The sequence below is a fragment of the Nilaparvata lugens genome, chromosome 2, assembly GCF_014356525.2.
Source record: "Nilaparvata lugens isolate BPH chromosome 2, ASM1435652v1, whole genome shotgun sequence".
In the NCBI taxonomy this organism is placed as follows: Eukaryota; Metazoa; Arthropoda; class Insecta; order Hemiptera; family Delphacidae; genus Nilaparvata; species Nilaparvata lugens.
Window position 1 is genome coordinate 65,244,948 of NC_052505.1, and position 13,943 is coordinate 65,258,890.

The 13,943-nt window shown below is 34.7% G+C and overlaps 1 protein-coding gene across 1 annotated transcript in view; it reads left to right on the forward strand.

Annotated features, from left to right (window-relative positions):
* The first annotated feature begins 555 nt into the window (after positions 1 to 555).
* Positions 556 to 13,943, forward strand: part of LOC111054562 (cytosolic carboxypeptidase 1) — a 151,917-nt gene continuing 138,529 nt past the window's right edge. Inside the window, exons 1-3 of the mRNA XM_039420150.1 lie at positions 556 to 760; positions 8,903 to 9,079; positions 12,072 to 12,219. Of these exons, the coding sequence (XP_039276084.1) occupies positions 12,093 to 12,219 (127 nt within the window). The 5' untranslated portion in view covers positions 556 to 760; positions 8,903 to 9,079; positions 12,072 to 12,092. The remainder of the gene's footprint in view (positions 761 to 8,902; positions 9,080 to 12,071; positions 12,220 to 13,943) is intronic.

A 13,943-nucleotide genomic window follows, 5' to 3' on the forward strand; every position in this document is an offset into this window, starting at 1 on the left:
AGAAGTGTATTTACAAGAATGAAGAAGCTTTTCTGTTGCCGAGATCTAAACCTTGATTTGAAGATAAGAATGATGAGGTGCTATGTGTTATCTGTTTTGTACTACGGCATGGAAGCCTGGACGCTGAAGGAGATTGATGTGAGGAGATTGGAGGCATTTGAGCTATGGATGTATCGAAGAATACTACGGATTTCATGGGTGGAGAGAGTGACCAATGTAGAAGTGATGAGACGCATACGCAAGGAAAAAGAAGTAATTATGACAATTAAGAGAAGAAAACTGCTATACATGGGACATGTTATGAGAGGAGAAAAATATCAATTGCTTCAAGTTATTATGCAGGGGAAAGTCCAAGGAAAGAGATCCGTAGGAAGGAGACGAAACTCATGGCTGAAGAACCTTCGGGATTGGTTTGGATGCAGCAATAATGACCTATTTCGATCTGCGGTCTCAAAAGTAAAAATCGCCTTGATGATTGCCAACCTTCGAAACGGAGACGGCACCTAAAGAAGAAGAGTCATTAAAAATTATTGGATAGTACCAACAGGCAAAGCCTGAGATTTGCAATATTTTTTATTTAAAACGTGGAATAGTTTTGCAAGCAGCTGTAATTTTAGTGCATTAACCTTATTATTACAATTTAACGTATCTTTTTCTTATTGTTGATCACCATCAAAATCTTCTAAGTCATTTATTTATCAGTCACAAATTACAACAATGCTACAATACGGTGTCATGGAAGTGGTGTGAATTTATTTAGGTAAGATGCTTTACTTTATACAATTATGTTTTGAAAGTTTATATTTGTTTTCACATATTGTCAATTGGTTCAGTTAAACTTATGATTTGGGAAACTGTAATGTTACAATTAAAGTTACTTTGAGGTTAGCTATAATGCTGCAGTGTGTGTTTTTAGCTTATGTCTCTCAACTACAATTTTTAATGTTCTAATTCTAATCAATGATTATTGAAATACTTAAATTATCAAGCAAATCGCAGGACATAAGTTACACTAGGGACACCAGACTTTGGCGACTAGCTAGAGTCTCACTGGGGTCGTAAGTCCGCCGGCAACCGCTGAGTAAGTAATGGTTTCCAGCTTCCTTAACATAAGAAGTCAAGAAGCAGATTTGTGCCTGATTATAAGCTTAATGTCATTAAGACAAAGTGCCTATTACCTTGGCTTGTGATTTCAAGTTAAACTGCACTAGACAGAGCTAAAAAAAGAACCAATAGGCAATAACAGCAAAACTAGACATAAATAATTTATTTAATTGTCTAGTAGCTTATTAACAAGTTTAGAAGAATGAAAAAGGTTAATTCTAGATCCACTTTCCTAATTATAAGATACTAGGATAATATAAATTCATTTGGTTCTTGATTGCTCTATGTCAAACCCATTGGTGTACCGTTCTTACTTTTCCTATATGGAAGGGACGTAGTCAGGATTAGGTGGACCAATATCAAATTCAAATTTATTCAAGTACGGTAAGTTACAATACATTCTTGTTTATACACGAATCTACAATAAATTACAGTACAACAGTCAATTATGCAACAAATTCACATATTATGAAAACTTATAAAATTACAATGAAGATTGAATGCAACATTAGAATATTGATAATATAGTATTGTAATGTAACTACATAAATCAGCGGTGTTTCAACAATGAATAAATGATAAATTCAATGAATAAATATACACCCCACTATAAATTATATGTGTAATATAAGTAATTATATATACGTAATTAGTTGCTTATTGCGTGTTATAAACTTATAATTATTATTATTTACAAACTTCATTCACTGATATGGGATTAAAGTTTTTTATAATAAAATTTGTAATAATTTATAATACAAACAAAATTATGAAATTAGTAGATAAATAATATTAATGTTCTATTAAGGATAATAATAAGAAAGGTTATTTTTAGAAAAAATGAAAAGCAGTAAAGAGAAGAATGAAGAATAAATAGCTTCAATATTTACAGTCTAACTAAATTCTTACAATTTTCCACTCCAATATTAACCAACCAGGAAAATAAACTTTTGTTGAACCTGTGTCTATTGAATTCTTCCCTAATGTAACTTGGTATTGAATTGTAAATTTTTGGTCCCAAATATATGTAGGCTAGTTTCTTTGTCCAAATGTAGTGTTCATCCTTGGTACTATTGAATGCGTGTTTCTCTGCCTTGTTTGATGGTTATGATCTGCCAGTCTTATGTGTTCGTTGTTTCTCCTCATTCGCGTGATGATAGCCTGGATGTAGAGTTGTCTTACACTCAGTACTTTACTGTCCTTGAAAAGAATGTTCGTGGGGAATTGATTCTCCTTGAAGCCTATTATTTTTAGTATTCGTTTTTGAAGTTTATAGAGAGGTTCAAGATGTATAAAATTCGTAGCTCCCCAGATAATTATGACGTATCTTAAAATTGATTGCACTAAAGAAAAATAAACAGTTTTTAATGTCTCATAGTTGAGGATTTTACGGAGTTGACAGAATTTGTAGAGAAGCTTTCTTATCCGGGTGATTGATAGATTAATGTGCTTGTCCCATTTGAATTTGTTGTCCACTATTGTTCCTAAATATTTTATTTCATTGACTTGTTGAATTGAAGGGCAATCACACGGGTTTTTGGTGCTTCCACAGTGATGCAGGATTATTGAAGAATCCGGTGGTCTCGTCTTTTCTGTCAGAGAAAAGGCTAAAAATTTCGTTTTTGTTGCATTTACTGTAAGCAAATTTTCTCTTAACCATTTATCGACTTTCATCAATTCTTCCTGTGCTAGATTAAAAACTTCCTCCCAGGTGTTTCCTTCAAATAGTATACACGTATCATCAGCAAAAGCTATTACTCTTCCTCTTATCTTAATTGAACATAGCTCATTTGCATATGCCAAATACAGAATTGGCCCAAGAACTGTCCCTTGGGGAATCCCAAACTTCATCGTTTCCTCTGAACTGAGATGTTCTTCAACTTTGACTTTCTGACGCCGGTCACAGAGGAATGATCTAAACCATTTCAGAGGAACTCCTCCAATTCCCATGGCTTCTAATTTCTTCAGCAGCAAACTGTGATTAACAGTGTCTAAAGCTTTTGCCAGGTCCAGGAACATTGCTGCACATTTTTTTGTTATTTTCTAGCTTATCTGTGACAAAATTTGACAATTCTAATACCGCATCTTCTGCTCTCCTCCCCTCACGAAAGCCAAATTGATTCCTAGATAGTAAGTTGTTTTTTCCATGTAATCCACAAGACGTTTCTTTACCAGTTTTTCCAAAATCTTAGAGATATTGCTTATAAGTGAAATAGGCCTGTAATTGGTGGCATTTGTTTTGTCGCCTCCTTTATGTAATGGTCTAACACATGTCTCTTTCATAGCTTTTGGAAAAATTCCTTTCGACAGACTTTAATTAAATATGTGAATTAATGGTTTTACAATTACATTTTTCATCGACTTCAATGTTATATTATTGATTCCATCAAGTCCTGGAGCACTGTCATTTGGCAAACTACTAATAGCTTCAAGAAGCTCATCTTCAGTTACTGGGTGAAAGTAGATGGAGTGTAGAGTTCTTGTAACAGGTTTATATTGGGATATGATTTGGTCTAGTGGTTTTCTTATTGAATCGGGTATTGTCTCCGCCATTTCTTCACCTACATTTGTGAAAAAGTTAATCATGTGGTTGAGCACAGTTTCTGGATTTTCCTTTAGATTGAAAATTCTATCATCTATTTTAATAGCATTCAATTTCATTTTTGTTTTTGATTTAGAGTCAGTAGCATCTTTGATTACTTTCCACCTTTTTTTATTATCCTTTCCAGCTTCATACAATTTCTCTCTATAGTATTGGTCCTTTGTTTCATGAATTAGAGCTGTGAGTGTATTCCTATACCGACGATAGAAGTTGGTTAAGTTAATGTTGTTTGGGTCTTCCTTTCTTCTTTTGTCGAGTAGATTTCTGGTTCTTATTGCTGCTACTATACCTCTGGTGATCCATGGTTTGATGGGTTTGTACTTCTTCTGCCGCCGATGCTGCTTGATATTATTTTGTATATGTTGTCTCAGAGTTGATAAGAAGGTGTCATAAGATGTATCTGGATTATTATCTTCTAAAACATGAATTCACTCCTCATTCATTCTTCAAGCTATTAATGTCTATTTTCTCGTTTATTTCATGTGTTCCAGTTTCATTTGCACTATTTCTTGAAATATGTTGCACTCCTAGAATTGTGGTGAAGTGGTCGGTTATTGTTGATTCATAAATGATTGGAAAAAGACTATCTCTGGAGTTGGTAGCAATGTGATCTATGCAAGAAGCAGTTTCTGTTATAGTTGAAGGACGGTGATCTATATATTGCAAGGATGTTCCACTTTTTGTCTGCTGCATCCAACCGAATATGTAGGACATTTGCCTGGTTAATCCGTAGCTCAACACATTGTATATTTATACTATCTTTAACATAAACAACTACACCATCATTTTGTAATGGGTTGTTTATGGTGGAAAATACATCATATCCTCGAATGGACTGGAGTACAAATTCAGTCCTAATCCAGCATTCGGTTAGAATAATAACATCAAAAGAAAAATTAATGTCGCACAGTTGAATCATCAGCTCATCAAAATTTCTTCTGATACTCCTTATATTGAGACAGAAGATGCTCAAATCACAAGAACTCAATGCTGCACAAAGTTGTTGACTGTTGTTGATCACTTCATCATTTATTTCTTCAAAATAATCAAGATCCTCGAAGCTGAGCAAATTTGATAAGTTGTTGTTACTCATTATTTAAACTCTCATTAATCCTTTCCATGTTTCTTTCATTCCAGCTTAAGAGAAATTCTCCACTAACATCCTTTAGTTTTCGAATTAGGGTCAGCACTAAATCTTCTTGCCCTGTTGTGATATATCTGAAGGTTTGTGTGTGTCTGCTCATTGCTACTATTACATGTTGTGTGCTGTTATATATTCCAAGTTGTTTTTTATTGTTCCTTATGAGAACTACATTCTTGTGAGTTAAACCCTGTGCTTCATGAATTGTATGGACTTTAATTGAAGGGTGAAGTTTTGATTGCAGCTCTTCTAGCACTGTTTTCTTCTCGAGCTGAGTGAATGTAAGAATCAGAGTGTTGGGTTCAAGTGGTCCAAGTTCTCCATTTGTTATTGGAGGTCTGACGGATAACAGGACCTCATTTTTCGTACCAATGTCCTGGTAGTAGCTGGAAAGGATGTAGCAGACGTCTATTGGACACCTTCTAGTTACTGTTTGATGGATTCTCTTCTCACAGAGAGGAGATGAAATGTGTGACCATTCAGCTGTTAATTTACTTCTCTCTATGTAAGGTATTTGGTTTGAATCTCCTAGCAGAATAATCTCAGAAGCACTAGCGAGAGATGAGACAAATCCCACGAAACCTGCATGCATTAATACTGCTTCATCTATGAATACACGTTTGTACTGCTTTTTTGATCCGTTTATTATAAAAGATGAAACTGTTCTATAATCCTGTTTAATTATTCTTTCATATTTATTTTTGTGAATTCTATTCACCTCTTGCCTAATTTCATTTATTCCAGCTCTTGTCTGACACAAAATGAGATCTTTACCTGGTGTATGTTGCTGAAGGATAAAGTGAGTTTTACCACACCCTGGAACTCCATCCATCCAAGTTATTTTTGGCATCTTACAATTTGTGATGTCAACTTTTAGAATATTCTTCAGTAGCTCAGCATTCAGCATGATTTGGGTGTCTCTACTGACTACAATATACTTTTCCTTAGTTAAGAATGACTTTGTTGTTTCATTGTAGGGTACGTATTTTCCTTCATTTTCAAAACAGAAGCCCATTCGATATGTAGTGGATGTCGGCCACAGGAAAGTCTTAAGTCGATTGTCGTAGATGTTCATCTCGTTTCGCCTTATCTCTTGAATACATACTGCTGAAGAAGAGATATTACTACTCAGTGATGATAGTACGTTCCCCTATATAAATCCGCATTCAGAACATCATACTGTTGAATAAAGTTACTGAGTTCTATCATACTGTTCAAATAAGCATAGAGAATAGAATCATACGGTAGGTATTCTTTTGGACAATCTTCAGAGCCATCGTTTTCATGTGGTATATCCAAAAAATTTAGATTGTTTATTCCTCTGTAATAGAATACATAATTCAGGTTTTTAGTTTTAATTACTAAACTTAGAATGTCCAAGCATGTAAATTCGGAGTCAATATCAAAAGAATCTATTCCAATCGTAATGTTGTTTGTGCAAGTACAATAGACAATACACGATAATGATATTTATTTATTCATTCATGGAGACAACAGGTAAAAAACCCATTTTGCCTTTTTCACACAATACTATAATTTTCAACATCAATTTTGAAAAAAGAAGAAATTTTAAACTTAGCTAATTAAAAAATTATAAAAATGAAATAATATGAAAAATAGTAATGTATATTTATATATATGTTCTTTTTCGAGAACAGATAAACAGAAACTTTTCAAATTTGGTAGATACGATCAGCTAAGGTGTATTAGAAGGGTCTTGAACTAAAATCCCTAGAAAATTACTTCCGACTTGGAGGAATGAGCAGAGAAAGTGAGGGAGACCAGCCAATTACAGTGATGAATAAAGTCATGGAAAGAAGCACAGTTGCTAATTTGTCGATTAGATCCAGAGAATGAGAATCAATCACTAGAGACTGCAGAACGCTAGCATGACGGCATCGCAGCCGCTGTATCCCTACTTTTCTCTGCTCCGCATACCCCTCCAAGTCACAAATTATCTTGTATGGACTCAAAAGTATAATTATTAAGATACGTCCAAAAAGGCGGGTTTCAGCGTTTTCCAGCATCTTTCCGCTGAGTTGTGAAAAAAAATAATGTTGTAGATAGATAGAATTCCTTTTATTTACACTTTACAATTCAATTTCAAAAGTGATGTGGGAATGTGATCCTCCTCTCCCACTCAACCCACAAAGATCTTGTAGTGAGAAGACCTCGAATTATAACGAAATTGACTCCAAAAATCATCGGGTTTTCAGTGTTTTGCGACATTTTTCTGCGTTCATCAGTTTTTTTGAGGAAAACATAGAATATTCAAAATTTAATTCAGAAGTTCAGCTGAGGTATGAAAATGTTGTTTTAGAAAGGCTGTTGTTTTGAAATGACACTTAAGATGTGTCCAAAATATGCGGATTTCAGCGTTTAATATTTATAAATTTTCTGCGTTTTATCAGATTTAAAAAAAATTAATTAACAGTACTACGAGTAGATGTTTCCCCATCTACCTTCCCAATGGACAGTCCTCCTACTGCTGTAATGCCCTTTTCCTAGCTCTAGGCTTGCGGCTATCAGCTATAGTTCTCAAATTCAAAACGTAGCGGTCTCTCTAACCGATGGTTTCTGATAGTGTAGTGTGAAATGAGGTCCTGCTGACCGAGGCTTTCTGTTAGTTTTTGAACTGGTTATTTCTTATTCTCATTTATATCACATTGCTGTATCCAGAAGAAGTTGTTTCCTGAATCTAGTTTTGATAGATCATTGAACTTCCAAGAATACGATTTTCTCATGTTAATATCACGTTTTAGAAGATAATAAATGTAGTTTTACCCACGAATTTTGATAAGGCAAAAAAGACAATGAATGTGATGGTAATGTGCATAATAGAGTACAGCTATTTTCTTCTGCTCGTTGCAATAAAGCAAATATTTCATCCAGAAAATTTCCGTTTTAAAATGTTTACTAGAATAATAGATTTTCTCATTTTCTACCCGTATACAGAAAAGTGTTACTTATCCTTGTAATATCATTGAACTTGTTGCAATGAAAAACTTACAACATTAGTTGATTATTATATAAGGTTAAATTATTCTCACTTCAAGTTAAATTAATTCAACCCCCTCAATTCATTCATAACTATTAATAAATCATTGTTATAATTGCTAAAAATTATTATTATTATTATCATCAATTGCTTGACACTTAGAAGTCATATAATCATTCTATCAAGACACTTGTTATGAACTAAAATATCACAATAAAACTTGAGTGGCGCAAAAGTCACTGAATTTTTTATTTCAGAACGTTTTAGACATACTTCTATCAAAATACGGGAAGGTAACAGTTTTGGGCTAGGCCTGTTGGTCCTTTTCTGATCATATATATTTGATTTGTGTATTATGAAATGTGAATAAATAAATTAATAATACTAGAAAAGATTCATTGTAATAAAAAAAATTCTCCGCCCTCATTAATTTATTCATCTTCACCTGCTACAGAAATTATTTATTATTACTATCAACATCACGATCTAAACTTTTGTACTACGTCTTGCTGTTACTTCTTCCTTCTAACTGTCGAGTTACTTTTGCTCCACTCTGTATTTAGCTGTGTCTAGTTTCATTGTGGTATTTTAGTTCTTGTCTACGTTTATGACATGTATGCTGATGGAATATATTACTGCCAAGGGTCAGGCAACAATATTGTATCAATGATTTCAATAAATAAGTTGAGGAAGTTGAATAAGGAAACACTCTGAGACTCTGTACCCCTGTACCCCTGTACCCCTGTACCTCTGTACCTCTGTACTACTGTACCCCTTGTGCATTTTTAAACCTTCATTTCCCTTCAATCTCTCTCCACATCTTTTCCTTGATTTAGGAAATTGGGGAAATAGAAGAGTTCAGTTTAAACTTGAAGTTTAGCTTATTAGTTTTTGAGCCCAAGTACCTCACAGTACGCAAGTACCGCTCACCCCATTTCTTTTCCAATTTCGCTACCCCTCCTTGTCTCCTCGCGCCTTTTCCCATTCTCCCTGCAACCCCCTCCACCCATCGTAAGGCAGTTAGCGCATGACTGTTGTTTTTGGCTGGCTCTTGTAGGATGGAGTGGAGCGTCGGAGTGGCAGTGAGCAAGCAAGCGCCGAGGAGAGAGCAGCGTCGCCGTCTTCTCAGTCCAATCCGGCTTCCTCTTGTGACGAGAGCCAGAAGCGTCTGACCACGCCGCTCCTCAAACCTATCTACCGGTCGGATATTGCTCTTCTTAAATTGATACTTTGAGTACGTAGATACCAGTTGCTGCTTGTTTATGCATTATGACTTTCCTCGTTTTAATTAGAAAAATAATAAAACAGATTAAGATGCATGTCTATGTCACTTCTTTAATTTTATATGTTGATTATAAGTAGATATCAGACGCTTGTAAATGCAAGATGGCTTTTACCGGTTGATTAAAAAAAATCCCTGAAAAAAATATGACTGTTCAAGAAACGAATTAAAAAAGATGCCTGTTTGAAAAAAATATGCCGGAAATAAATTCGCACTTCTTTATTATTTGATCCGTGTTTACTCAACCTAGAAGCCTTACTTTCATCTCAAGTCTCACAAACATCGCTTCCGTGAAATATCGTCATTCATAATAATTCTGCATTAATCCAAACTCCTAATCAATTATTCAGAAAAATTTATGGCTACTTTATTTGTCACAGAATAACCTTCAGTTCAATTGAATTCATTCACATGTACAATATTGTTGGATGGGTTGGAGAAACTTCTCATTAAGCTAATAAATTTGCTATTATAGACTATTTATATAAATATTTATCACTTGCCTGAGATCAGTGATAAACAATATGTCAGTGATAAGCAATAAGTTCAGTGATGAAGGAACAGTGTCAGCCGTACCCAAACACTGACAGTTCCTTGTGATAATATTTGTATCAAGATACGAGCTACAGGACGGTGGTAGAGATCACCTATACGTGAACTGTGATACAGTCATGTTCTAAGATGCAGACAGTGACAGCTTTGCATACTGTGTTAATGAACTGTGAATATTAGAGAACTGTGTTGTAAGTGATAAATAATAAATCTTTATATCGGCCATCTGAAGACTTATCAGTTGATCGAATAATTATTGCCTGTAGTAGAGTTAATCATCTTCAGTATTACTTAGTGAGTCAATTCTTTCATTTATTTAGTGTAGATTATAATAAAGTGCAATTATTATAACTTCAAATGTTTGTCAGCTCATTCTATAGTTTGGGAACCCACAAGAACTAGTTTAGAAGAGTGAAAATCCATAATATTATATAAACCTAAATCATTTATTTACTTTTTCATCCATAAAAAATTATTAGTTAATTCAACATAACCTACATTTAATATAAACATGGACTTGACTGATAATGAAAAAATATGATTAGCTTGAATAGGTATGGATATTTTTGAATTAAAGAATTAATGAAATGTACTTTTGTGTTGTGATTTAAATTTTACACTTTTTAATAATACAAAATCATATTAATCACAAGATATTCAAATGAGGTGCACGGTTGGCTATTTGTTTGCTGTATTTCTATCATTGCACCCAAATCAAAGTTTCATCAAAAATGAAAAATCGAAAAATGTCTTCTGAAATCGATGGAATAAGCCAGTTAACTCTTCATCTTTTGCAGCTGTATTTATAAGCTATTTTAAAAGTACTGTAATTCACTCCCTCTCAACATTCACCATGTCCCTTCAATGTGTTAGTTAATCCTATTAGGTATATAAAGCGAGCAATTTCTGTATTTATGTATTTATTTGGTTATTTATTTATGTATGTATTTATGTATGTCCAACGGATCTCAAAAATGGCTCTAACGATTTTGATGAAATTTGCAATATAGGAGATTTATTATATAAAAATTCGATTGCACTAAGTCTCATCCCTGGGAAAACTCGCTGAAGGACAAAAAATGATAATAATTATTCATCCTTGGAAAAACAGCAGATAATTTCGTCGTCTGTCGATAATGGAAGTGAGTGAGCGAGTGCATAGACTGAGACAAAATTATGACTCAGCTGTTGAACTATTGTAGGCTAATCATTCGATCAGGTACTTAGGCCCGCCGCAAATTAGAACAACGCTAATCCACGAAAAGCAACCCACGCCGTGGGATATTTTGTAAACCATCGCTATAGAATTATTCATAATCAATCAGCTGACAAGTGGATTATTCATTGCATGTATTACACAGATGCCTAGAGAAGCCTGGCAATGGTTTACAAAACATCCCACGGCATGGGTTGCTTTTCGTGGATTAGCGTGCGTCTACTTTGCGGCGGGCCTTAGTGTCGGTTGCACCAAAGCCGGTTAAATTTTAATACTGATTAATTCCAGGAGAACCAATCAGTCTTTTTAAAATGGTCTTCTATTATTTGGTACACGTGGAATTAATCAGGATTAAAATTTAACCGGCTTTTGTGCAACCAGGCGCCTTTGTGAGAGAGATTTTCGCATTCCTCTGGGAATTTCAATCCACTGTGATTAGATAGAACCTTTCTGTATAAACTATAAATATATTATAATCTCCTCTTTTGTAATAAATCTTCTATGATTTTATACACCAGAGCGAAGCTCGGTCCCCCGATATTTTATTTGAAACGTTCAAAATAATTCTTCTTGTTCGAGTTGTACATACGTTCTATGATAGTGACGCAAATATTGAAACTTGCACCAACAAAACTCCCAAGTCCAAAAATTCATAATCTTATACACAGGCTGAGCATATTGACGCCAAAATTAGTTTCTGGTATCGTTCAAAACGTCTTTAGAAGCTCAATTCCTGTCATATTTTTTGAGTGTCAATTACTACTTCCAACTAATATGAGATTGATAATTATCACATCTAGATTCTCCGCTCTCCTGCAAAGCAATATGGAATGGAATTGTTCTGACAACATTATTTCTTTTGAATATATGTGTTATCATCCCATTTTGCATTCAGTTTCACGCAGAATAACCTATAGGATAACAATTTTGAAAATAGAACTTGATTTTGGATTTTGTTGTGTAATTAATTTTATTTTGTTTTGTAATTTCAATAAAATTTCAATGTCAATTGTACAGCAGAAGACGTTTTTGAAAGAAAATACCTCAGGTTGTCGAATAAAAGGTTTACATTTGTTCAAAAACTTTCCAACAACAGGAAAGTACCAAATAATCCATTGCATAGTTTTCTTTTGGTTCTTCTAAATGGATGAACTAATTTGTTTTGGTGTGTTGCAGGACAGTGTTTGTGCTGCAGTGATGTCGGACGATAGTCTGAACGACCTTCTGCTGGACCGCATCCGGCTGTGTGCGTTGCGACCCGCAGACAATGCGGATCTGCTGCGTTCGTCCGCCGCTCGGCTGCACAGCAGGGCTGCCTCGCAGGGTATGTATACTAACTTCAATAGTAGGCCTACCCATTCATAACCATATTTACTCACTATAGTCGGTCTGGGATCCGAGAGACGATGCAAACAAACATGCACGTCATGTCAGAGTGGATCTTGTCGCAGCAAGTTGTACTTTTGGTGTTGGTGATTTTCATTTCTATTCATGTTGATCAAGTTGTATAGTCTTCTATTTAATATCAAGTTGTATATTTCATGGAAATGGAACAATACATCTTATTAGATTTTGAAGACCGATTCACTGGAGCCTCCCAACATCTTTCTCATTAAACCAAATCTAACTCGACTAGATGTGATTGTAGACTGAACTGAATAATCACAGTTCTTTATTAAATGTGAATGAAAGCATTGTGAATTGGTATTAACGAGTTCAGCAATAATTAACAGTAAATATGAGTCATCACTTTATAAACACACAAGCGCAAACTTTGTGATACGGTTGGCTCTTTTTTCGTTAAACTGAGTATAGCTTTTCACTGCTTTCAACTCGTCCTTACAAATTGCATAAACCCACCTGTGCGACATTGTCATTCTTCCTGGTAATGGGCATATTATTAGAGGTGGCAATACAGTCTAGCCAGCTGACAACTGATTCTAGATATACTTTTGCATTGTTGTTTACTCGTTAGGCATTGAATTCAATCAGAGTTGGCTAAGACTAGACATATTATTCTCCAGCCCACAAAATATAATTCTCTTTCGTGTTTATTAGATACAAAAAGACTGAAATAATGCGGAAACTTGATGTCTGTTGAAAACTGGAAACTGGATGTTTCCAGAAACCGGAAACTGGATGTTTCTTGTGTGATATACACTTTTTCTGGTTGTGATTTTACACTTCAATATGAAACTTAAATCATGCATAACTCAAATCTGAGTTCAGAATTCATCGCACTTCAGTTAGAATTCCAGCAGCCAAGATTGACGATCTTGAATCAGATGTTCATGTGTATTTGGCGATATGTTAATTTCGGATTAAGATTCATCTTGTTTGGTAGGAGTTGGTTGCATTGAATGCCATGTTTCGATGAATTTCTGGATCGCTGGGACAGTATTGCCAATACCATTGGCTCTTTTTTCAAGCTCACACGTTTTCAATATGCCAATGTCTGAATATTCCGTTAAGAAGCAATGTCTTCCTGATCAACAGAGTATTCACTTATTAGGTAGCAGCGTTTGAGTGAATTAAGTAGTTATTGATCCCTGTTAGTGCAACCCAAGTCCTGATTTGCATCAAACAAGATTAAGTCCGATTCAGGAATAGCACGATCTAGTAGGTAAGATTGATCACTCACAGAAAAATCCTGGTACCCATAAGCTAGCTGCAGCTGAACCATCTACATTATATAGATTCATTCATTAGTATTTAAGTAAGTCATAATGTTATGCCAATATTGTAATGGTTATCGCGTTTGATGCAAAACACCATTATAGTAATGATTATAGAACGAAAATCAAAAGTTAAATGTTGTAAATCACACCGAAGACTTCTGCTACTGCAAATATTGACAACAGGGTTAACAGCTAGATGGAAATTCGATACTATCCAAAAATATTTGCTATCCTGGGAATCTAACCCGGTACCTCCTAATTGCTAGTCAGGTATGCTCACCCTTACACCAAACTGAAAATCTCTGCAAAGCAGCGCTCATTTTATATTAGGCTGCAGCGGCCAGGCAGTCTACAGATGAAAATTGATGAG